This window comes from Anser brachyrhynchus (genome assembly GCF_964034855.1).
Source record: "Anser brachyrhynchus genome assembly, chromosome: 5".
NCBI lineage: Eukaryota > Metazoa > Chordata > Aves > Anseriformes > Anatidae > Anser > Anser brachyrhynchus.
Window position 1 is genome coordinate 5,105,051 of NC_137699.1, and position 20,607 is coordinate 5,125,657.

Sequence of the window (20,607 nt, forward strand, 5' to 3'; positions counted from 1 at the left end):
TTCCCCCAGGGGTGTGCATACACACACAAAATGGCAGTGCGTGCATTCGGTGCTCCAGTCCCTTGTAAATCTTTATGAAATACTTGAAAATAACTCTCTACATAATATATCTCCTGTCTAGCAACTCCCTGCTCTACTTAAGCCATGCTGGGATGTCTATAAAGAAATCACATTTTACTACCTAAAAGAATCACATGGCCAGTATTTAGTTTATTTTTTAAAAAAAAATGAACAAAAGGGGATTTTACACCAGTAGTCCATATCGAAAAATGCGATACTCATGAGAGAAGCAACTCCTTTTCTCTAAAGGATCGTAAAGATTAGTCGACTAAAAAGATCCACGTTCATACCAGTGACTTAAAAAGTTTATTTTGTTGGAACAAAATAACATTATGTTAATCTAGTTCTCATACTAATAAATCTCCTATTCGGTTAGATAAAAATTAACTGTCTTTGTATTTCTATACACGTAAACATGCCAGATGTTTATTTTGGGGCTGCTTAGGTTTCCTCCTGTCTATCCACCTGATATTTTTGCTGCTATAGTAACCATATGCAATAGAAAAAATAGGATGTCTCTCTCTCCAAAGATAATCCACAGGATTTATCAGTTGCACAAAAAAACAGGCAAAAAAGGATAACAGTAATTGCATTAAACGCATAATGTATTTTGTGTATTTCTACATTTATGTTGAAGTTTTATCCTTTTTAACTTTAACGTACTGTTTTCTCATTTGCAAGCATAATTCTATCACAAATATACTGTAACATTTCTAATACACAACTACTAGTGTTTAGCAACAGATGCAATTATATATGTCCCTATAAGTGCCTGCTTATTCCATCCTGTATAAAGTTAAGAACTGCTATTTATAGAAAAATAATAGAGAAGAAAACTAAACATTGCATGCACACATCTATGCTAAGCAATTCTATCATAGGTTTTTCAAAGAAATGCATATATAATGATCATAGAATTATGGTTTGGGTTCGAAGGGACCTTAAGGACCATCTAATTCCAACCCCCTGCCACGGGCAGGGTCACCTCCAACCAGCCCAGGCTGCCCAAAGCCCCATCCAGCCTGGCCTTGAGCACCTCCAGGGATGGGGCATCCACAGCTTCTCTGGGCAGCCTGGGCCAGGGCCTCACCACCCTCAGAGTAAAGAATTTTTTCCCAATATCTAATGCAAACCTACCCTCTTTTAGTTTAAAACCATTCCCCCTTGTCCTATCAATACACTCCTGATAAAAAGTGCCTCCCCAGCTTTCCTGTAGGCCCCCTATAAGGTCTGCCGAGCCTTCTCTTCTCCAGGCTGAACAACCCCAACTCCCTCAGGCTGTCTTCACAGGAGAAGCGCTTCATCTTTGTGGCCTTCCTCTGGACTCATTCTAATACTTCCACATCCTTCTTGTGCTGGGGACCCCAGAGCTGAATGCAGGGCTCCAGGTGGGGTCCCATGGGAGCAGAGCAGAGGAGCAGAATCCCCTCCCTCGCCCTGCTGGCCACAATGCTTTTGGAGCAGCCCAGGGTACGGGTGGCTTTCTGGGCTGCAAGCGCACATTGCCAGCTCATGCCAAGCATCTCCTCAACCAACACCCCCAGGTCCTTCTCCTCAGGGCTGCTCTCAATCCATTCTCCTCCCAGCCTGTATTTGTGCTAAACACATAATGATGGGTTTAAGCTAGATCTGATGCCTGTCCAGCAGCCTGAGAATGAGAGGTGGTGATTTGACAGTGGTCTTAGCTAAGAAAGGGTTAGGAAATAAGGAATCATTAATCACTACTTTTAATAATAATAAAAATCTAAATATCTTCAGGAAGCAGGAATAGCATAAGGATCAAAAGATAGCATAACTTAAAAGTTACAGGTTCCAAGCAATACTCTTTGTGTTTGTCTTCCAATTACAATGGATGTGAGAAAACTGGAGTTTGGCTTAAGCATCGAGACTGATGTGATATTGCTTAAAAGGCGAAATGCCTTGGAAAACACTACTGAGGCACAGTATCAACCTTCTACTGAAAGCATTCCTGTTCTCATTTGATCAAGTGAGACAAGGGCTTCTGGTTCATAACCGATCGTAAGTACATTAGGATGAAATCATTCACCATTTCCCAAAACTCTTCTTTTCAAATCTTTTTTCCAGTACATTGCTTCCCGGATAAGAAATGGCCTGAACAGTCCATACATTCATCATCTCTAGATTACTGTAAATTACTTTCTTGATGTTAAATGTGTCCTCTGAACAGATATGTTTGTTGCAACTTGAACAAGTTTGTGCCTAGGTCTCCCCACTAGTCCTAGTTGACTCCTGACTTTGGCCCTAATCTGAAATTAAAATCAACCTTTAAGTAATAAATCATGTCACAACAGCACTGAAGAAGAAACTGATGTATAAGAAACCCTTAAGAGAGCTGCTACTTCAGTCAGAATGCTTGAGCTACAGAATAAAAAAGAAACTTGTACGTAGAAGAGAAAGTACTCTTGGTCAAAAGGATCTTACAATGGAAACAGTTTCCACAGATCATGCAAACCCAGGGACTACCTTTTCGACTGCGTCCTGTCTGTGAAATTAATTTCATTACAGGATACGATCTACCACACTGATTCCAAACTAATATACAACCTACAACACTGATTCCGTACAAATCCTGGATGCCTGACAGAAAAGAACCGAAAGTGTCACCCAGCCCCATTACAATTCCTACATCGAAAGACAGAGAGGTGCTGACAGCTCCCTTGATTTCAGCAGAGACATCCACGTATGTCAACAGTGTCATCTGCCAGAAACTCAGACGTGATGGTGAGGAACAGCGTCTGTATAAAACCTACACTGCTGCAAGCAGAAGTACAAAACTAAGGAAATCAGAGCATCTCAGGCACTTAATGTCATCCTTTGAGCAATTTTAACTGGTATGTTAAAAATATCCAATGTTAAAAACACTCTGCTTGTACTTCAGACCAATAACAAAGCTCAGAAAAACGTTCTTGCAAAGACCGTTTCCTGAGTAGTTACTACAAACACATACCCCTCTCTATATCCCTCCGGTCATTCCCTCTTCACTTGGAATAAAAACCACTTGTCTCTATTAATTCTACTGCATTGCAAGTTTTTTTTTCTGCTTTTGATATCATCTCAGTATGAGTAATTGAAGTCTGCAGATGACAAGTTATGCCTGCTCATCTGTTTGCCCTCCAAATAAACACCTCAATTTCTCTTCTAAAAATGCTTCTGATATATACAGAAGATCAATAAAACCACATGCCATCAGCCAGTTAGTCTTTCAATTCTTATAGCATTTTTTCTGCTACCGCAATTACAAAACCAGAAACAACCCAAGGAAGCGTGTGTAACCGAGGGAAGCGCTCCAAGGAGTTCTGTCCAAACACCTACTCTCCTTGACACGTGTATGAATTTTCTCCATCCTAAATTTGATTGAAACTGTCCAGCAGATTAAATATCTATTAATGGCTGGAAGCCAGATCACAGATGGACAGTGGCTGTTGTCTACATTGCCTTGGAGATTTGCTCATTGCAAGATACCTGTTCTCCTCGCTAAATGACTGGGAACAGCTCGTTTGCATGCCTGTAACAAGCCACCCCCCTCCTGAGCAGCAAGCCACACACATACCTCTGAACACTTGGGGTGGCCTCCGGCCCAGCAGCATTTCCACACTCTTTACACCTAATCACAGCAAAATGTGGCCGCCATTCTACTTTGTGCTGGTTCTTAGCATGGGCCTTAACATAGGATTGGCCCTTGGATTTGCTTTGGGCTTTTGGGTGAGAAGCTTGTATAGTGCTTGGCTTTTTTTAAAACCATTAAACCAGGCACTTCTCAGGGCTGTATCAGAAGCCCTGAGCAGAAAGCTGTATCGTCATGCTCTACCTCTTCTTTCCCCTCCTGGTCCGCAGCAGAAGGCATTGCCACAAAAGCCTCAATCTCCTGGGAGCCTCATGAGGCCCTTCTCTAGGCCTGTGAATTCAATACCACCTCACCACCCTTAATGCAATACTGCTTTAAATTAAATGTAAAGCGGATTAAAATGCCACATAATTTGAAATATAAAGTGCTCAAAATCGTGAGGGCAACCTTACAAACCACCACGTGCGGGGTGTTGCAACACGGTGTCTGGGCTCTGTCATGTGTGAAGAGGGGCACCTGAGGGCTGGAGGCTGCTGAAACAGTGTTGTAAGACGAGGCTGGAACGGGGAAAGATATCTGGTGTTGTCCTCTGCCTCTTGCTCTTTGGGGTAGTTTTAGAAGTGACGTAGCACTGAAGGGATACCCAGCCATCCAGCTACAGAAGGGATTTCAGGATCTCCTACCTATTCCAACCTAATATGCAGCATGGATGACAGGAGTAGGAAATACATTGAAAATATATGTGATTTTATTTCTCTAGAATAAATTGAAGAATGAATGGACAAAAATTTTTGAACAAAAAACAGTCCAAAGACACAATCAACGTAGAAAAACTAAAACGTAAGAAAAGCAATGAATTACAACATAAAATAGTAATATTTCTGTGTATTTCAGTTTCAGTACAAACCTTTCAGTTTCCTGCAAAGATGTGAAAGCTTTGTTATGTATGTGTGACACATAAACAATGACAATTTATGTAAATATTCTATTTAAATGCTTCTTTTTTCTTTTTCCTTAAATAAAGAACTGGTGGAGTTTTCCTCTCCAGCCCTGATGTGGAACAGTGCTAGACTCAAAAACATGTTATCTCAATGAGAATTACATTTTTAAGCATCAAGCTTTATGACATTTTTGCTACAGTACCAGAAGAATTGTCAAACTACTAAACCACTGTAATTAAATGTGTTATTATTTTAGATCTCTTGCCATAGGTATAGAACTACTTACTCTTCATGCAAAATAAATTCAATATTTTCTGGAGAAACCTGTCCTGTCACAGGATGTCTAAATGACGTGGTCTGCTGATTATGGCTGAAAGGAAAACAAAAAGAAAAAAAAGAAAAAAAAATTAATATTGAAGTGCTAAACTCAGTAAAATATACCAATGATACCTAAAAACACAGAACGTTTTATATTGACACTTGGCTTCTGCTACTCTAGCGTATCTCTTAGGTACTTTTCAAGCTTCTTGCTGCATTCTTGTTGACTGCCAATGGCATACTGTATCTTTTAATTATTAAGGAGGTTAATGTTTTAAAAGTAAACTAGTTACAAAGCTTAGTTAGGGAGACGCACTTGCATTTATGAATATTTATACCTGACTATTACTTTATTATTTAAACACTAACATATAATCTACACAACATAAATTATTGATTCATATTTCTGTAAATTTCACCCAGCAAACTAGTCAAATAAGTTAAAATGCCGCTGGACAGTTCACAGTCCCACACAATTTGTAATATTTAATGAGATCACTGAGAGATGTTTTGCGGAAGCCATTTATTAGATGTTTTTTTCCTCCCTAGTATATCTTCAGTGCTTTTTCTTTGTACCTCTACACACAAGATTATTTTTAACCTTAACTGTTTAGGTGCATAGCCTACATAAAGCAACATAACTTAGTATTTCAGCTGAGTTGAATTTAAATTGTGTTTTTTTTTTTTAATCAATCTTCCCCCCTCAGAGTACTATCTACGTGTTTTACCACCCTTTATAAATTATTACTGTCCATTAAAGGCAATTACTTTATCTACCTGGATAACTGTACTCATATAATGCAAGAATGTGGAGTGAAGAAAGTTTATTTCAAGATAAACTGGTTGTCTTTCTACCTCCCAGTGGGAGACATATACAAATTACAAATCTTAAAGAAATATGATATTTAAGATCTTATTTCCTAATTACAAAGACTGTCACTGACTCACTGCTAGAGAGCCTTAGAATGAACAAGTAATGAACCAGTTCACTTATTTAATGTTCTGAATTTCTATGCTAGTTGTTAACAACGTTTAGGTAAACAATATCAACAATATCCCAAAGCAGAATTCCCATCAAATGCAGCAAAATGTTAACAAAAAACAATAAAACAAAACTATAAAAAAGTAAGGCTGTTAAATGATTTATACCTCAAAGATTCAAAAACAAATACTTCTCCATTCTTCTGTTTTAAAGTGTGTTTTTTTTCCTCTCCTGTAATGACCAGCCATTTCAGGTCTTACAGATTTGACCTAGTAGTCTAGCATAGCAGGATGTCCACCCAGAAACAGAATAGGGTATAAGGAAGTATTCTCGGGTTTCAGAATAAACAAATTCCAAAAAGGTTACAGCCTTTCTACAGCATACAAGACAGCTGAAAATCAAACAGCTCACGCAAATATAACTTTCAAATGTCAATAGCTCAGGATGTGCCTGGATTAAAAAAATATGCAGTTGAGTCTCCTCTCAGTTCTTACTGATACCTGCTCCCACAAAGTCTCACTTAAACCATGAGCGGCAGAGGATGCTGTCTGTACTGTAAACCTTTCACCCCTCTTCCAATCTGCCTTGCTACAGAATACCATAAATAAGGGACTAATATAATAAACATCAGTGATAAAACGAGAGCAGTGACAACTTATATTGCACCAAAAGGACTTTTCCAAGCCCCAGCTCTAACAAAAATTCTAGCCTTAGAGCCAGTACAAGCTGCGACCAACATATCAGGCCACACGCCACCCAGCACAGCAGCGACAGCGTTCATTGCCCAGGCTGGCGAGAGCCAACCTCTGCTGTAGAGGTGGCTGTGTGACAGAAGTTGTCAGTTTCTACCTCCTCAGCTTGCTCCTGAAACCAGAGGTGGGGAGAAAGCAGTTACAGTAACCCTGCAGTGCAAATATCTACAAAGAAGCCATGGTCTTTTTCTCCTAAGAGGATTGAGAAGCATCGTTTTCTGAAGAGGCAGCACTTTAACCTCAGTTTGTATTCTAGGTCTGGGTATACGCCCCAAGAAAGGAATATGAACTTGCAGATGTCTTCAAAGAAATTAATAAATAAACTATAACAGTAACAATTAAGTTCCGTTTTCATCACACAGTCCAAACAGTTTTACGCTGAGAGCATTTCCTTTCAAATCAGGACCGAAGCAGTCCGCTTAACCTTTGATACGTAGGCTAGGAGTACAACCAGAAACGCAATTACATTGTCAGCCGTAAGAACGAAAGTACATTGTCAGCTTTATTCTCTAGAGGCTGACAAACTGTCAACAAGTTTTCATCTGCAGGCTTTTAGTCATTAATAACTCTATAATTAAGACTAAGAAAAAGGACTCTATTCCAGAAGTGCTCCAGGGTAATTTGGGAAATGAAGTTATCCATTATACCATACTTGCACTTTTACACAACTTCTATTATTTCCCCTGAAATAAATTCTCCAGGCCTTTGGAATAGGAATTGGTTCTGTTGCTGTAATTATAGAGCAAGTTCATTAGTAATAGACTAAATACTACTTGCTAAAGATAAAAGTTTCAGCTGCAAAGCAAACACCTCTTCAGTATTTGAGCAACTGCATTTTGGAATAGTTTTCCATTTTGAACGAGAAGAGCAGAGAAACAGAAGCACAGCTATGTTCTTAGAGAAAGCGGTTAGTAATTTCACAGACAAAGACACAAACCAGGCCAAAACTTTCTGCAAATCTGCAAGTTCAATACTCAGCACTTGACTAGGAGGAGAGAAACAGCACCACAGGCAGTTCTGCGGAACACAGTGCTTTATTTGAATTTGAAAAGTAAGAATTTAAATGTTTTGCCTCATAGGTCCCATTAAGAATAAGCAATACCGTTCAAAACAATCTATACAACAGATGGCTAATGCCTTGCAACAAGGAATTAGAGAGCAAGGAGATTTTTGCCCACAATGAGAGCAGTCAGACACTGGAAGAGGTTGCCTAGCAAGGCTGTGGAATCTCCGTCCTTGGAAATACTCAAAACGTGGCCAGAGAAGGCCCCGAGCAATCTCATCAAACTTCTAGGTTGGTTCCATCTTTGAAGCTGCTTTGCACAGGAGGGGCCGGATCTGAAGGGGTCCTGAAGTTCCTTTCCCACCCAAGTTATTCCGTTCTGTCACTCTCTGCTGCTCCCTCCTCTGCAAATATCATCCAGTTCTTACAGTCCCTGTGAACCTTTTCCCAGTGTTTAAATAGATGCGGCCCAGGCATATTAGCAGTACCTCTCTCATTAGAATGAAATAAAACCCGAACTGGTATTAGATTTTCAGACTTAGATCACAGTATTTCTCGTGTTCATGTTTTTCAGCCATTCGCTTAACAGTGACTTCTCTGCTTACGTGCCAGTGAGAACAGTAACATCGCTGGGGACAGTGACCTAGTGACTCCGCACAGTGAAAACTGTTCCTTGTTCCCAAGCACACGTGAAGAAAAGCCCTGGCACAGCTGCTCTTCAGACACACAGGCTAACCAAGCCTCCCGGCAGTTCACCACCTGCATCTCCTCCAGATAGCAATTGCTAAGTTTCTGTTGTCCAGAAATCTACCGTGTGTAACAGGCACAACAAGCGAGCCTTAATAAAAGGACACATGATATGCTGCTGTCACTCTTCATGCCCCTTTTTTCCCTTTTTCTCCAGAGGAAGACCTGATACCCCTGACAAAACGGGGGAAAGCTTCTGACACTTTGCCGTGGGAGCTCTGAAGGCCCCGTGATCTGCATTAGCACACTGCCGCACATTCAAAATGCTAAACTTTCAGGCTGCGTGATTCAGTCGTGGTATTTTTGTTAGCCATCGTCCTTTAACATTTTAGTTTACACAACATTTACACACGTAAGAACCGATAGCAACCCACTACATTTCTTAAGACCGATGTACTATAGCAGTTCAGAAAGACTCGAGGCCTTCAAGCTATATCTACCACTCACTCATCTGGCTAATATTAGCCACATTTGCAAGTTGGCTGCTTGAACGCACAACATAACCTCCAAGCTGGCCCTGGGCTAAGGGCTGGAACCAGCAAACCTCCTGCAACCTGAATGCCATTTATCATCCTCCTGGGGGGTGGGAGCGTGACAGCCCGATAGCCTTTGCTGACACCTTGCTGCTTGCCATCAGAGTACAGCCTACGAGATTTCTCAAGTATTACTGATTAAATAAGTCTGCAAATTTAGCATTGCCTACTATTTGTTTGCACTAACGTAACCTATAGTATTCTGAAATTTAACCAATTTAAATACTGAAAAACCTCACAACTGCAATAGTTTCCAGTCCTGCAATGTAATTCACAAGGGCAGGCCCTTTTCCCAGCTCAGTGATAATCAACACAACTTCACCTATTTTTATCTTTCAGTTCATTTTGTATTTGAAGTGAAGCCAGATTTTAATAATTAACTTTTGGCCATGACTTATGTTGATGACCTTGCATTTGAAGTCAAGCAAGTTTATATATTGCCTCTAGAGTAATTTAAATGCCCAGACAGATGAATCTTGAAATGTGTGAATCAACTACTGATCGAGTCTACCTCATCACCTTAACAACAAATGCACAGATTGCAAAAGTAATTCATGCTGTCATTGAATGGACTACCCTATAAATTATTACAAGCCATTTCTGTGATATTTACTTCTCCTGCTGGCCGACTCCGTTATGCTTATCTTCAAGACCACACAAGCACCAACAACTTTACGCTGAAAGTCCCAAATGGCAGTGAGAGTTAGGGGTGAGCACCTGCGCTTCTAAGGGAGACCCTGCTGTGGGGGCAGCTGACAGAAGAACTTGAGTGGTGAAGAGCTGCTGGTCTGCAGTGAGAGTGAGTTCTCCAAAAGGATCAAGTGCTTGTATCTAACCAGGCAACCACTCAGGTATGGGTTGCTTTATTTCATAACGTATTGCTGAAATACACAAATAATTTCAAAACAGCTTAAGCACTGCTGAGGGGTTTTTATTTTCATTTCAGCTTTGAGAATTGGTTGGAAAGAAAATCTAAGACATTCCAAGAAAATCGGTGCCACAGAAGTTCTGTGAAGAATATTCTTCTAAGAAAAATGCAGTGTAATACTGACATAATTTAGAAGAATTTTAATCAATACCAATAGTACCCACTACTACAAGCTAGACGCACACCACAAACATCTTTTCAGGATTTTAGTTTAAAATAGCTAGGTGCCTCTTCAGAGTAGCAGTAAAATCCTTGGTCCACTGAAATCAATGTCCAGTAGATTTAATAAGGTCAAAACCATCACCCTCTCCTATAGAATCATAGGATAGTTTAACTAACATCTTAGACCATTAACTTTTAGGGAAGAATCACAGAGTAAACGCGATTCTCTCAAATCTCATATCCTCCTTAGAACATCACAAGCTTTTAGCTGTTAGTCAGAACACAGTTCTGTAACTAGCCTGAGCAGCTCTGTCTGCGACTACAACGAACACAAAAGCCCAAAGACAGGTAAGGGGATCACTTGCATGACATCAGATTGTATCACTTATTCCCACTTTTCTTTGTATTTGAAAAAAAAGTATGCTAGCTAAAGTTTTTAAGAGAAGAAAATCCTCAGAAAAGGGGGCATTCCTGAAAAGTCAAATCTGATTTTATTTCTTTACTTTCCCAGTTTTAGAAAAACTACACTCCTTGCCTTCAAAATTTCAGCGAAAAAAAAAACACTCTCTGATCATACCAAAATAAAATTAGAAAAGCAAAAGACCGCCTTATTATATCACATCATCTTAATAATTCAGGCTTGTAACTCACTTAGGACTGTTCCTTTCTTTCTTTCCCACTCAAGTATTTGAAGTTAGTCAGGTGATGTCTCCACAAACAAAATGTAGTACCTTCAAAAATATCTAAATGAATTCGGAACCTTGTGACCTAAACAGAAGAGTTTTGACAATGAGTGACAAAGAGTGACAATGAAATGTCAGCAATATCACGATGAGAGCAGCAGACCTAATTGATTGTACAGTACTTTACAGAGACCATGTGAACATCTACGGCAAATTTTGAAAGTCTGAAATGGAAACAGGAGTAGGTTCAACAGTTAAATACATGTATCAATGATATATGCATATATATATTTGAATGCATACACGTACACAAACATATGTGCATATAAATGTGTATCTATGAGATGAATATTGATCTATAAAAATGTATATAAATGTATTTCTTCCAGTCATCATCTCCAATGCTGGCACAGCTGTTTCTTCAATGATGTAGATAACTGGCTCCTCTGGGTTTAATTTTCATCCCTCCTTCCTACAAATGGTCCCAATTGTCCAATTAGATTCAGAAACTCTGAAAATGGATGCTCATCCTAGGAGGCAAGTATTCTTTTAGTCAAATATTTTTGGGAAGCATGGATTTGTTTTGTTGTTGTTGTTGGTTGGTTGTTTTGTACTGGGGTCATTGATGTGACAGGGAAGCAGCACCTTTTATCACTAGTAAATTCTATACCATACATGAAGCAGTACTTGTCCGATAGGCTGTCATACATAAGAAAACTATACAGACATGACACAACCGTATTTCAGTAGTCAAGCTGCAGAATAGTTATACACAAAATGCTGCTATAAACCAGTCCTTCCACAATAAAAGAAACACGTAGAGAGAAACACAGGTTGCTCATTGCCAGCTTTTTATGTTGAACAGAGATTTCAACTTAAGTCTTGCCCACTTCTGATATATTGATTTTAATGCATAATGTGACTAAGCAACCGTCAGAGGACAACACTGCAGATTAAGAGGCCTTGCTTGGCTGCTGTGTGTGACCTCAGACAGACTGCAGAAAGACATTGCCCTTCTCCTCCCTCCATAGCATGGAAACGCTTTATCCATAACCTGTATCAGAAGAACGAAGCTTTACTCAAATACTGTTTTCTTACACAATCACAAGAGTTCAGAACAGGATTAAAGAATTATAGCTGTTATCAATGAACTTCTCTCAAAGATACAGCCTAGGGTACTGCATTCAATTTCAGACCCCACTACAGGAAAGACATCAACAAACCGAAGCAGATTTAGCAGAGGGGCAGCAAGATGTTCAGGAGCACCTGACCTGCGAGGAGAGGCTGAGGGAGCCAGGCTTGTTCGGCCTGGAGAAAGACAGCTTCAAGGGGACCTACCAGCGGCCTTCTGCAAGGAGACGGTGGGAAGGCTCTTCACAGCAGTGCCTGACAGGAGAGCAGGAGAAAACAGGCATACATTGAACCAAAAGAAGTTCAGGCTACACGTAGGAGAAACTTTTTCACCTCAAGGATACAAAGATGGATGGAGCAGATGGCAGGGCACTGGCATGGGTTGCCCACATGGGCTGCGCAGTCTCTGCCCTTGGAAGTTCTCAACCAAGCCCAGAATGCAGGAAGAGCTGAGCAAGCTGGTCTGACCTCACAGCTGACACCGATTTGAGTCCATTTAATTTCTTCCAATACAAATTCCATGAAAGATGAAAATTTATTCAGCCTGGGTTCCTGTGGCTACGTGCTTTTTATCTAGTAGGGCACATGTCCCTGCCGAAGTTTTCCCTGTAGTTAAGGACATACAAAATGCTCATGGCTTTGTCTCACTCCCTTCTCCATCCCCACCCCTGTTCTCTGCCACTTGACAGCCGTCTTGAGGCATGAAAGGCAATCCTACAAACTCCATCTCCTTCAGACATCAGGCTGAAGAATAAACAAGGATATGAGCGTCACATTCCCCGAAGTACAGTTTAATAGGAACAAACCACAGTTCTCACAGCACACACCTATTCTTGTGGGTTGGCTTGTGGTGTTCACTGGCACATATACTTCAGAAAGTGCCTTCATTAGCAACAAGCTGTTCTAGCGTGTCTGGCGGTTAATTCTGAAATGCTTCGATCTCTATACATATACTCTAAGGACAAGCTTAAGCCACAACGTAAAAAATGACAGCAATGAAGTTGCTTCCTTTGGTTTGTTTAACTCTTGACTGTTTAAAAGGAATTCCTCCATCCCCACCCTCATTCATCTCACAGGTGGATTAAACATGTTGCATCTCCTCCAGATGTAAATGCATTTGGAGAAGAAAAGAATTTTTCCCCTATCAAATCTTAAGTATAAAGGGGACCGCAGTACTCCTGCAAGGCACATCAAGCTTTTGCTTGGGAGAAGACTGGTAATAAAAGAACATCTTGCCTCAGGTAACAAGGGCACACTGAGGAATCCTGTCAGGCCCACTCTCCAGAGCTGAGTTGGACAGACACTGGTTATTTACCCTCCTGTCTCCAGAGGCCTGGCACACACAGAACTGAAATACTCTGACATACGAAAGCCATGACTCTAGTATCAGTTCATAGGCCCCTGGCACAAGTCATACGTGATCCTGTATGAACCCAGAGCCGAATTTCTCTGGATTTATACCGACAGAAGGCTCATGAGCCGGGGCAGTGAGGGCCGAAGCCTGGCCTGCAGCAGACCCGTGTGGGGCACGCACGAGCGGTGGGCAGGGGTCCCGCTGGTCAGAAGAGAAAAGCACTTCAGAGCTGCCACGCTGTGCAATGTGGCTTCAAGCATGACAAAAAGGGGTGCACTGTCAAAGAGTAATACCGCTTTAGAAAAAAAAAACACATAAATTTCAGTCAATCGGTACAGTATGACAAGTTACTGTGTATTAATCGTGGTCTTTCATGCCTCATAGAAAACGGTTCTGAAGCCAAGGCTATAAAGCTGATAAAACTGTACTAAAATGTTATTTACCCAAATGTTTCCATCATACCGTTACTCAAATATATCCCCACTGCGTAGCGAGAGACACATTATGTTTCATAGCCTAAAACTAATCCCAGATTAATATTTTAGGAATTAAAACTGTAAAACAGATGTGGAAGATTTTCTTTTTAGATTATACAGAGTTTATAAAATTATCCAGAAATGTATTTTTAATTCAACAAAAAGCTCTTTGGCATTAAAAAGAGATTTATAGCCCTACGAGTTTACAGGACTTCAGTAAAACCAAGTCAAAAATATAACCTAGACCAAACTCACCCTTACAGAGATGTTGAAATGCTCAGTGGCTCCCAGTCAGACAAGCAGAGAAATTCTGAGACACTTCCAAGCAATCACAGACATATTGCCATGGAATTAAATTCTAGCAGTCTTTATGGCATCTATACAATGGAAAATATGCTAAGATATACACACTAATGCTAGATAAAACTTTATACAACCAGCAAACCAATAAAATAGCATTAGCAAAAGGAATTATAACAACATACTAAACAGTTCTGAACTCTGTAAAACTTTTCTGTTTTTAATACTCACCACTTTATTTGATGCAGAAACCCAAGTAAATTGTTTTGAAAATGAACTATTTTGGTGTATGCAATGCCAGAATTTCCTTTACTAAACATAAACCAACAAAATAAACCCAAAGAAAGAGAATGAATTATTTTTGGTCAAGCATTGTTTCCTCCCCAACCCTCAAACCCACTGCTATGTAATCAAAGCACGTTGAGTCACAATATAACCTATAACAAATTAATAACAATTTATACTGTTGGCATAATGTATTGGTGCTGAATTTAGTATATTTTATGTCTATGTATGTGAATCAAATGTAAATCAAATATGAAAGCTCTTGTATAATGACATTGTGTTTAATTTTTTGAATCAACACTGACATTGCACTATCAGAAGGTGAAAATTTGAGAATAAAACATTACAATAAAATACAAAAAAGACAGCTGTGAGAAGAGTGGCACTGAAAACAAGGCAACAAGGCACCAGTGGAAGACACATTTGGATTTTCTTAACGCCTCTATGTAGACACACCAATGGTGCCCAAACAGCCAGTTCTGAGTAAGTCCCCAGAAGACAAAGGTGATGCCAATACGAAGAGCTAGTGGCTAAGAAAAACAGCACAATGAATGTAGAAAGAAACATTTGTGCTCCTTCAGTCTCAAACAAAGCTTTAGCTAGCAAAGACATTTTAAAAACTACTTCGTTGTTTTTCTATGCAGTGGTAAGGAGCTTACATTTATATCAACCAATGTCGACACACTTTGTTGGTAGCAATGTCATTTGGGGACAGCATGCATCTTTAAAATCAGCTCTGAATTAGACTCTGTGTGAAACCACATTATCCCATTGGGAAAGATGAAAAATTCTTCCTTAAATACATGAAAAGTGCTATTATTTTTCAAATTAACTGGAAGGATGAAGCAACTACAACCTTTCACAATAAGCCTGGAAATCAACAGCCAAATGTAACAGCCAAAAGGAAAACTGGCAGAGGAGACATAAAATCAAGCTCCTTGACTTTGGTTCGGGGAGCAAGACCGCAGCAAAACCCAACAGCTCTTAGCACATCACTAAATATAGCGGAGCTATCAGCTACATTCCTCCTGCACCACTTGAGCAGCACGTTACGGTCTCTTGTCTGGTTCTTGTCCTACAGCTCTACCATGCCGAACCCGCAGCCGAGCCCTCCCTCGCCACCAAGACAAAGCTGGTGCGGATAACGCCTCTGGGAGTACAACTCCTGCAGCCTTATCCCCGGGACCTTCACAGCCCCTATGGCTCCACAAGAGAGCTTGCACAGCTGAATATCAAAGAAACATGCCCTGACATAAGACCGTGGTCAAAAGACCTACAGCATTGCCATCGGTGAGGATGGAACAGCTTCTCACCTTCACAAGGCAAGGACAAGTTCCCCGCCACTTCCCCAAACCAGCCCACAGCAGGAGCAACGCTGAGGCAAGGGAATCTGGCAGCGAGCAAGCTCTCACGCTGCTGACAAGGCCTGGGGTGAGGACAGGGAGAGCTGGGCAGGATTAGAGATCGAAAGAAATTCCAAAAACTTTTTCAGATCCTGCGTTAACTCCACTCGATGCCAAGTAAGCCTCTATCAAGCATGTGACTGAAACTTGGCAGCTAGGAAGGTGAAGTAACTCAACATGAAATGTTTGTTCTTTAGGTAATTATTTAACGACACTTACAATGACTGAATGACTTAGAAAACTGTACATCTTCCACTTAGAGAAAACTTTGTTATCTCTCAAAATACAGTTATTAAATAATCCTTCACTATTTGGGGAATTAAAAAGGCTTTATCCCCGTTAAAATGCATTAAGATTAAAGTGCTCCAAAGCACCTGATTGAGCCGTGCCAGAACTGAGCACTCCACACTCCAGATAAGTCCAGGCCAGCACTACAGCAAAAATGGTTTTACTCAATGCTAAGCTTTAAAAAGAAGAAAAAAAAAGGCAACACAATGAACATTATATATATTATATGCATATACATTTGATCAGGAGGATTGGAAGCAGCACAGTACCTTTTCAAGCTTTCAGTGTTTCAGTTGCATTTTAACTTACTAACTATAGCAAATACGCATTATAAAAATTGCTGAAGTATATAATTTAGCACTTCAATTATTTTCAAAAGAAGATTTACTGTATACGTTACATAATGAAACGTGTACAACTAAAGCACCTCCAGACACTAACATTGCAACAATTTTCTCAGTAACTCTTAGGATCTTCCCCTCTTCTTTAAAACTATATTGGACACTACTGCAATGGAAACCAAAGCTATTTCCACCTTCTTGGAAGGTGTGCCACACTGTAATAATTTTTTTTAGCTTTAACTCCATAAGACGTACTTAAGTTTCTCTGCTTTTCACTTTAGACACTTCAGTAACACTAATAAAACAAAAATTAAAAAATCAATCTGCAAGAAGCACGGAAAAGAGTGGCAGTTCAGAGTGGCAGTTTTTGAGTCATCACTGACTCACAGAGTGATTCTGCTTAATGGTTAAATTCATTTTGCATTAGAAAGTTGAAACAATTGGAATTCATTGAGTGATGGCATTTCAGTTATTTTGGACACTGGAGCAGGACTTCGGAGTCTGTCCTTACACAGAAGTGTGCTTCTGCCACAAGAAAAGAGAAAGAAGTATCTATGTTTGTAAAATCTCTAGTGCAGTAAGTTTTTCTGTACCCGTAACAGAAAAAAGAAGTTAATGGTTTGGGCAGTACCACATCAGGATTTGGAAGATTGGGATTCAGATCTTAGCTCTGAAGCAGATTTCTTGTGTGAAAGGTCCTAATAGGAGTAATCCTATTTTTGTAAAATCACTGTTTTATTCACATTTAAGACCCTGAAAAGACAGACAAGTGCCTACCAATTTAGAGTCTTAACCTCGTTTGCAGCTTTCTGGGCACAGTACATAAATGCAAAATAATTCATTGTTTTCAACAGCAAAAAGGACTACCTCGGCCTTCCCAAAGAATTCCAGCAAACCTCAGAGGTCAGTCAGACTGGAAATGCTGAATCGAGCTGAACATGCCACATTGCTCTCTTCCAAGTTAAACTGTTCAAAGATCGACAGAAAATCTTTTCCAGTGCATGGAATTTTCTTCCTTATAATATTTGTAGCCATCACAAAACCTTCCTTATTATGAAGGCAGGATTTTGGCTATCTATTGATATTCATTTTATTTCGAGTACTAGGTGTATGGATGCAGGAAGAAGATTATTGCTTTTTTTTTTTACTAATGTACGTTTCACAGCTGTGAGGTAAAACCGTACAATAGAATACAATTCTGTACAAATACAATAAAGCCTAATGCATTACAATAACCATAAAGTAAATTTAATAAAGTTATTTGTCATGATTAAATTGCCAGAGAGGTTCTACAAAACTCAAGCAACAATGCCATCTGAAACTTGCACCTTTGTATGCAAGTCTCCAAAATTAAACCCACGAAGATTACCCTTCCAGTACTACTTAAGCAAAATCTTTTTGCTCCATTACTTACTTCCCAGTCACTATTAACTTAATTCACCCGCATATGACTTAAAAATAACTGCACCAAAACATCAAGTTCAGCCTAAGATGCCTCTGAATGTTTGCTTTTGTGGTATCACATACTGTCTTCTTGGTGCTGTCAACTTCTTTAAAACAATCTAAGAATCTAAATTAGCCATGTTAATACAGTAAATTAAATTCCAAAAGCAATGAGTGGCAATATTCATTCATCTCAAAGTACAGCACTGTAAAGACAACTACATTCTAATGCAAACTAATGTCAAGTCAGAATAAAAGGACAGAAAATGCCCTGCTTCTGAATAACAAGACTCTCTCTAGGAAAAATAAGACAATGAATTCTTCTCATCTTGTGTGATGCAGACAACATCTCTGTTTTATGCCCAGCATTCTGGGACTTGCATGTTATACATATTATACACCATTACTTTAAGTTTTAATACCTCTGAACTGAACTGTTTTCAGACAGCTTACCAATTCTGCAAATACCATGTGCATATTTTACATTCCTTTGACATGAACAGGTTGCAGAGTAAGCTGCTGTGTTCTCAGGACATTAAGAAAAAGCAACTCAACCTTTCTGACATCTTGGAATTTCTGGTCCTACATACCTTCCTGTCTTCACTCTCACATATTTATATTGACATGATATGCATGACATGCAAATTTTATCTGCCTGAGAACTAGAAAATAGACATGAAAGCTATTTTGTTGATACTTTAGAAAATGACAGTTGAGAATTACTGTGAGAAAAAATAAAAAGAAAAAACCCCTACCACCAAAGTTCCGTAGTTCTGCTTGGAAGTAGTCAATCACATTTTAGGGACAGAAACGAGCGGCTTTAAATATTTTTCTTTTAAATAATATGGTTTAAAGAAAATTAGCAATATAATTGATTGAAGTTTGAACAGTAATGTTCCTGATTAGTCAGCGTGCCCTACAATGAAGGACAAGAAATATTAGAAAGAGGGGGAAGAAAAGCCTCACAATCTCACCTTCTGAGATGAAACTGAAAGGGATCCGCCTTCATCCATCCAGACTCCAGCACACACTCCTACTTCCATTAGGAAACCGCAGATAACTTACTCTTTAGCAGACATTGTAAAGAGCTGTTTTACTGAAACTGGATTCCCATGACTTAGATACAAATATTTTACTTTTAGCTGTTATCAGTAATAGCCTTCGAGTACTCCCCATCAGCTGAGGGAAGCCCGAATTCCCCCATGGGCAGAGGACCCCAACCGCCCAGCTGCACCAAGTGAGCTGCGGCGCAGCGGAGAGCAGTCCGACACGCTGCTGTGGATTGTGAGACCAGCTCCTGCATTGTACAGTGAACAGTCATGGGGGGGGGAACCAAAAATAGCCTTGACAGCAGGACCAAGAATCACGTTATGTTTGTTAACAGTCTTCCCTGGAAGTTTATCTGAAGGAAGAAGAAAAGAAAGAAAAGAGGCGCAGCATTTTAACCAAGTGACGTTACCCAACCCACAGAATCATGAACCTAAGGATCATAGTTCCATTTTAAGGTTATTTCTTGCTACAGTTCAGAGCAGATTCTTAAGTGGAGAGGAAAATTCACATAGATGATATGCAACACCAACTATTTCTGGAAGCACAGAACCTTCATCTAATGCCAAGTGGAACGTATCAAAGATATGTGCCAGAAGCCAGTCTTCCAACTGCTTACCAACAGAAGAGGGAAAAACTTCAGGAAATCCTTTCATGAAATCATTAATAAGCCAACCAATAAGTAAATACAAGGGAATGACCAACTTTTTTAAGGGCTGTTTTTCCATTAAGTTGCATTGACAGTTTATACAACTCAACCCCACTACATGCCTGTAGAACTGACATGTCCATGTATTTGGTAGAAATATAAAAAAAGGGTGCTGGAAATACCTGAAATATACATTATTTCTACTGTCATCTTACATACTTTTTTAAAAGTACTTGCAGATCACAAACTACCTCAATCCATAAGATAATTACAGCATTACACTGCTCTAGCACCACAAGCAGCTTATTGATAAGGTGGAGGCCACACGTTTCACTTCTATCCATCACATTCAGTTTGCATTCAGTCAAAAATAATGGGGCAGACTGGACTGGCAAGAAACTGCATGTCCTTCAATAGGCAAGTGACAACGTAATACACAGCACAACTCATGGGCCTTTTCCTAAGGCAAACCATAAGCAACCAAATTCCAGCAAGTAAAAAAGTTATGTAAGCGCTATGGGGATTTTCCTTGTGTCCTAATCCTCCACCAGTGAGATGTTATCTTCTGCTCCGAGCTGTTCCCTGGGGCTGGAGTACAGGTTATTCCAGCTCACCAAAGAAATATCCTGTCCTCTTCACACAATAACTAGCATTATAACTGCATTATAATCGTATTAGAATCATGTATATTATATGCATGTATAATTACACAACTTTAATAATCATGATCAGTATACATTCCTAAATTCAAGAATCAAAAATTAACTGACCTGTGAGATTCCAAATGGAGAATGCTTTCTAAAATGAAGACGTTCAGAACTCCGAATGTGGGGCATTAGCAGCAGTTTTTTCTACAAATTAAATCTCAGTGGTATCAATTAGCAGATTTCTCAGGAAATAATTAAAATGGGATTCTCAATTCAGTCTTTACAATGCTGTTTCTATTGCAACCTCCATAACACAAAAGACTTTTAGAAAACTTTTCCTGTTACATTTTCTGAGAGCCTGCATTTGCAGTATTATTTTGTAAATGAGAAGCTTCAGACACTCGTATCTCCAAATATTATAACAATGCTGCGCACGTATTGCTCCAGGCTCTCCCACCCCCATTCTCTGTAAACTATTCACCTCCAAGCAGGATTTTCCCTTTGCACTACTTTTAGTTCAACTAGTCTGCCATACCACTGTGATCACT

At 39.7% G+C, this 20,607-nt stretch overlaps 1 protein-coding gene across 20 annotated transcripts in view; it reads right to left on the reverse strand.

The window, feature by feature from the left end:
* PLEKHA7 (pleckstrin homology domain containing A7) overlaps positions 1-20,607 on the reverse strand; it is a 149,422-nt gene that overhangs the window by 57,440 nt on the left and 71,375 nt on the right. For 12 of the 20 annotated variants that reach the window (XM_080595777.1, XM_080595773.1, XM_080595774.1 and 9 more), the window contains one exon: positions 4,874-4,957. The exons of 1 other annotated variant lie outside the window; for it this stretch is intronic. In XM_080595777.1, coding sequence (XP_080451903.1) covers positions 4,874-4,957 — 84 coding nt within the window. Of the gene's footprint in view, positions 1-4,873; positions 4,958-10,663; positions 10,764-12,033; positions 12,082-20,607 lie in introns of those variants that run through there. 7 more of the 20 variants (XM_080595771.1, XM_080595778.1, XM_080595775.1 and 4 more) reach the window with 2 other exon arrangements.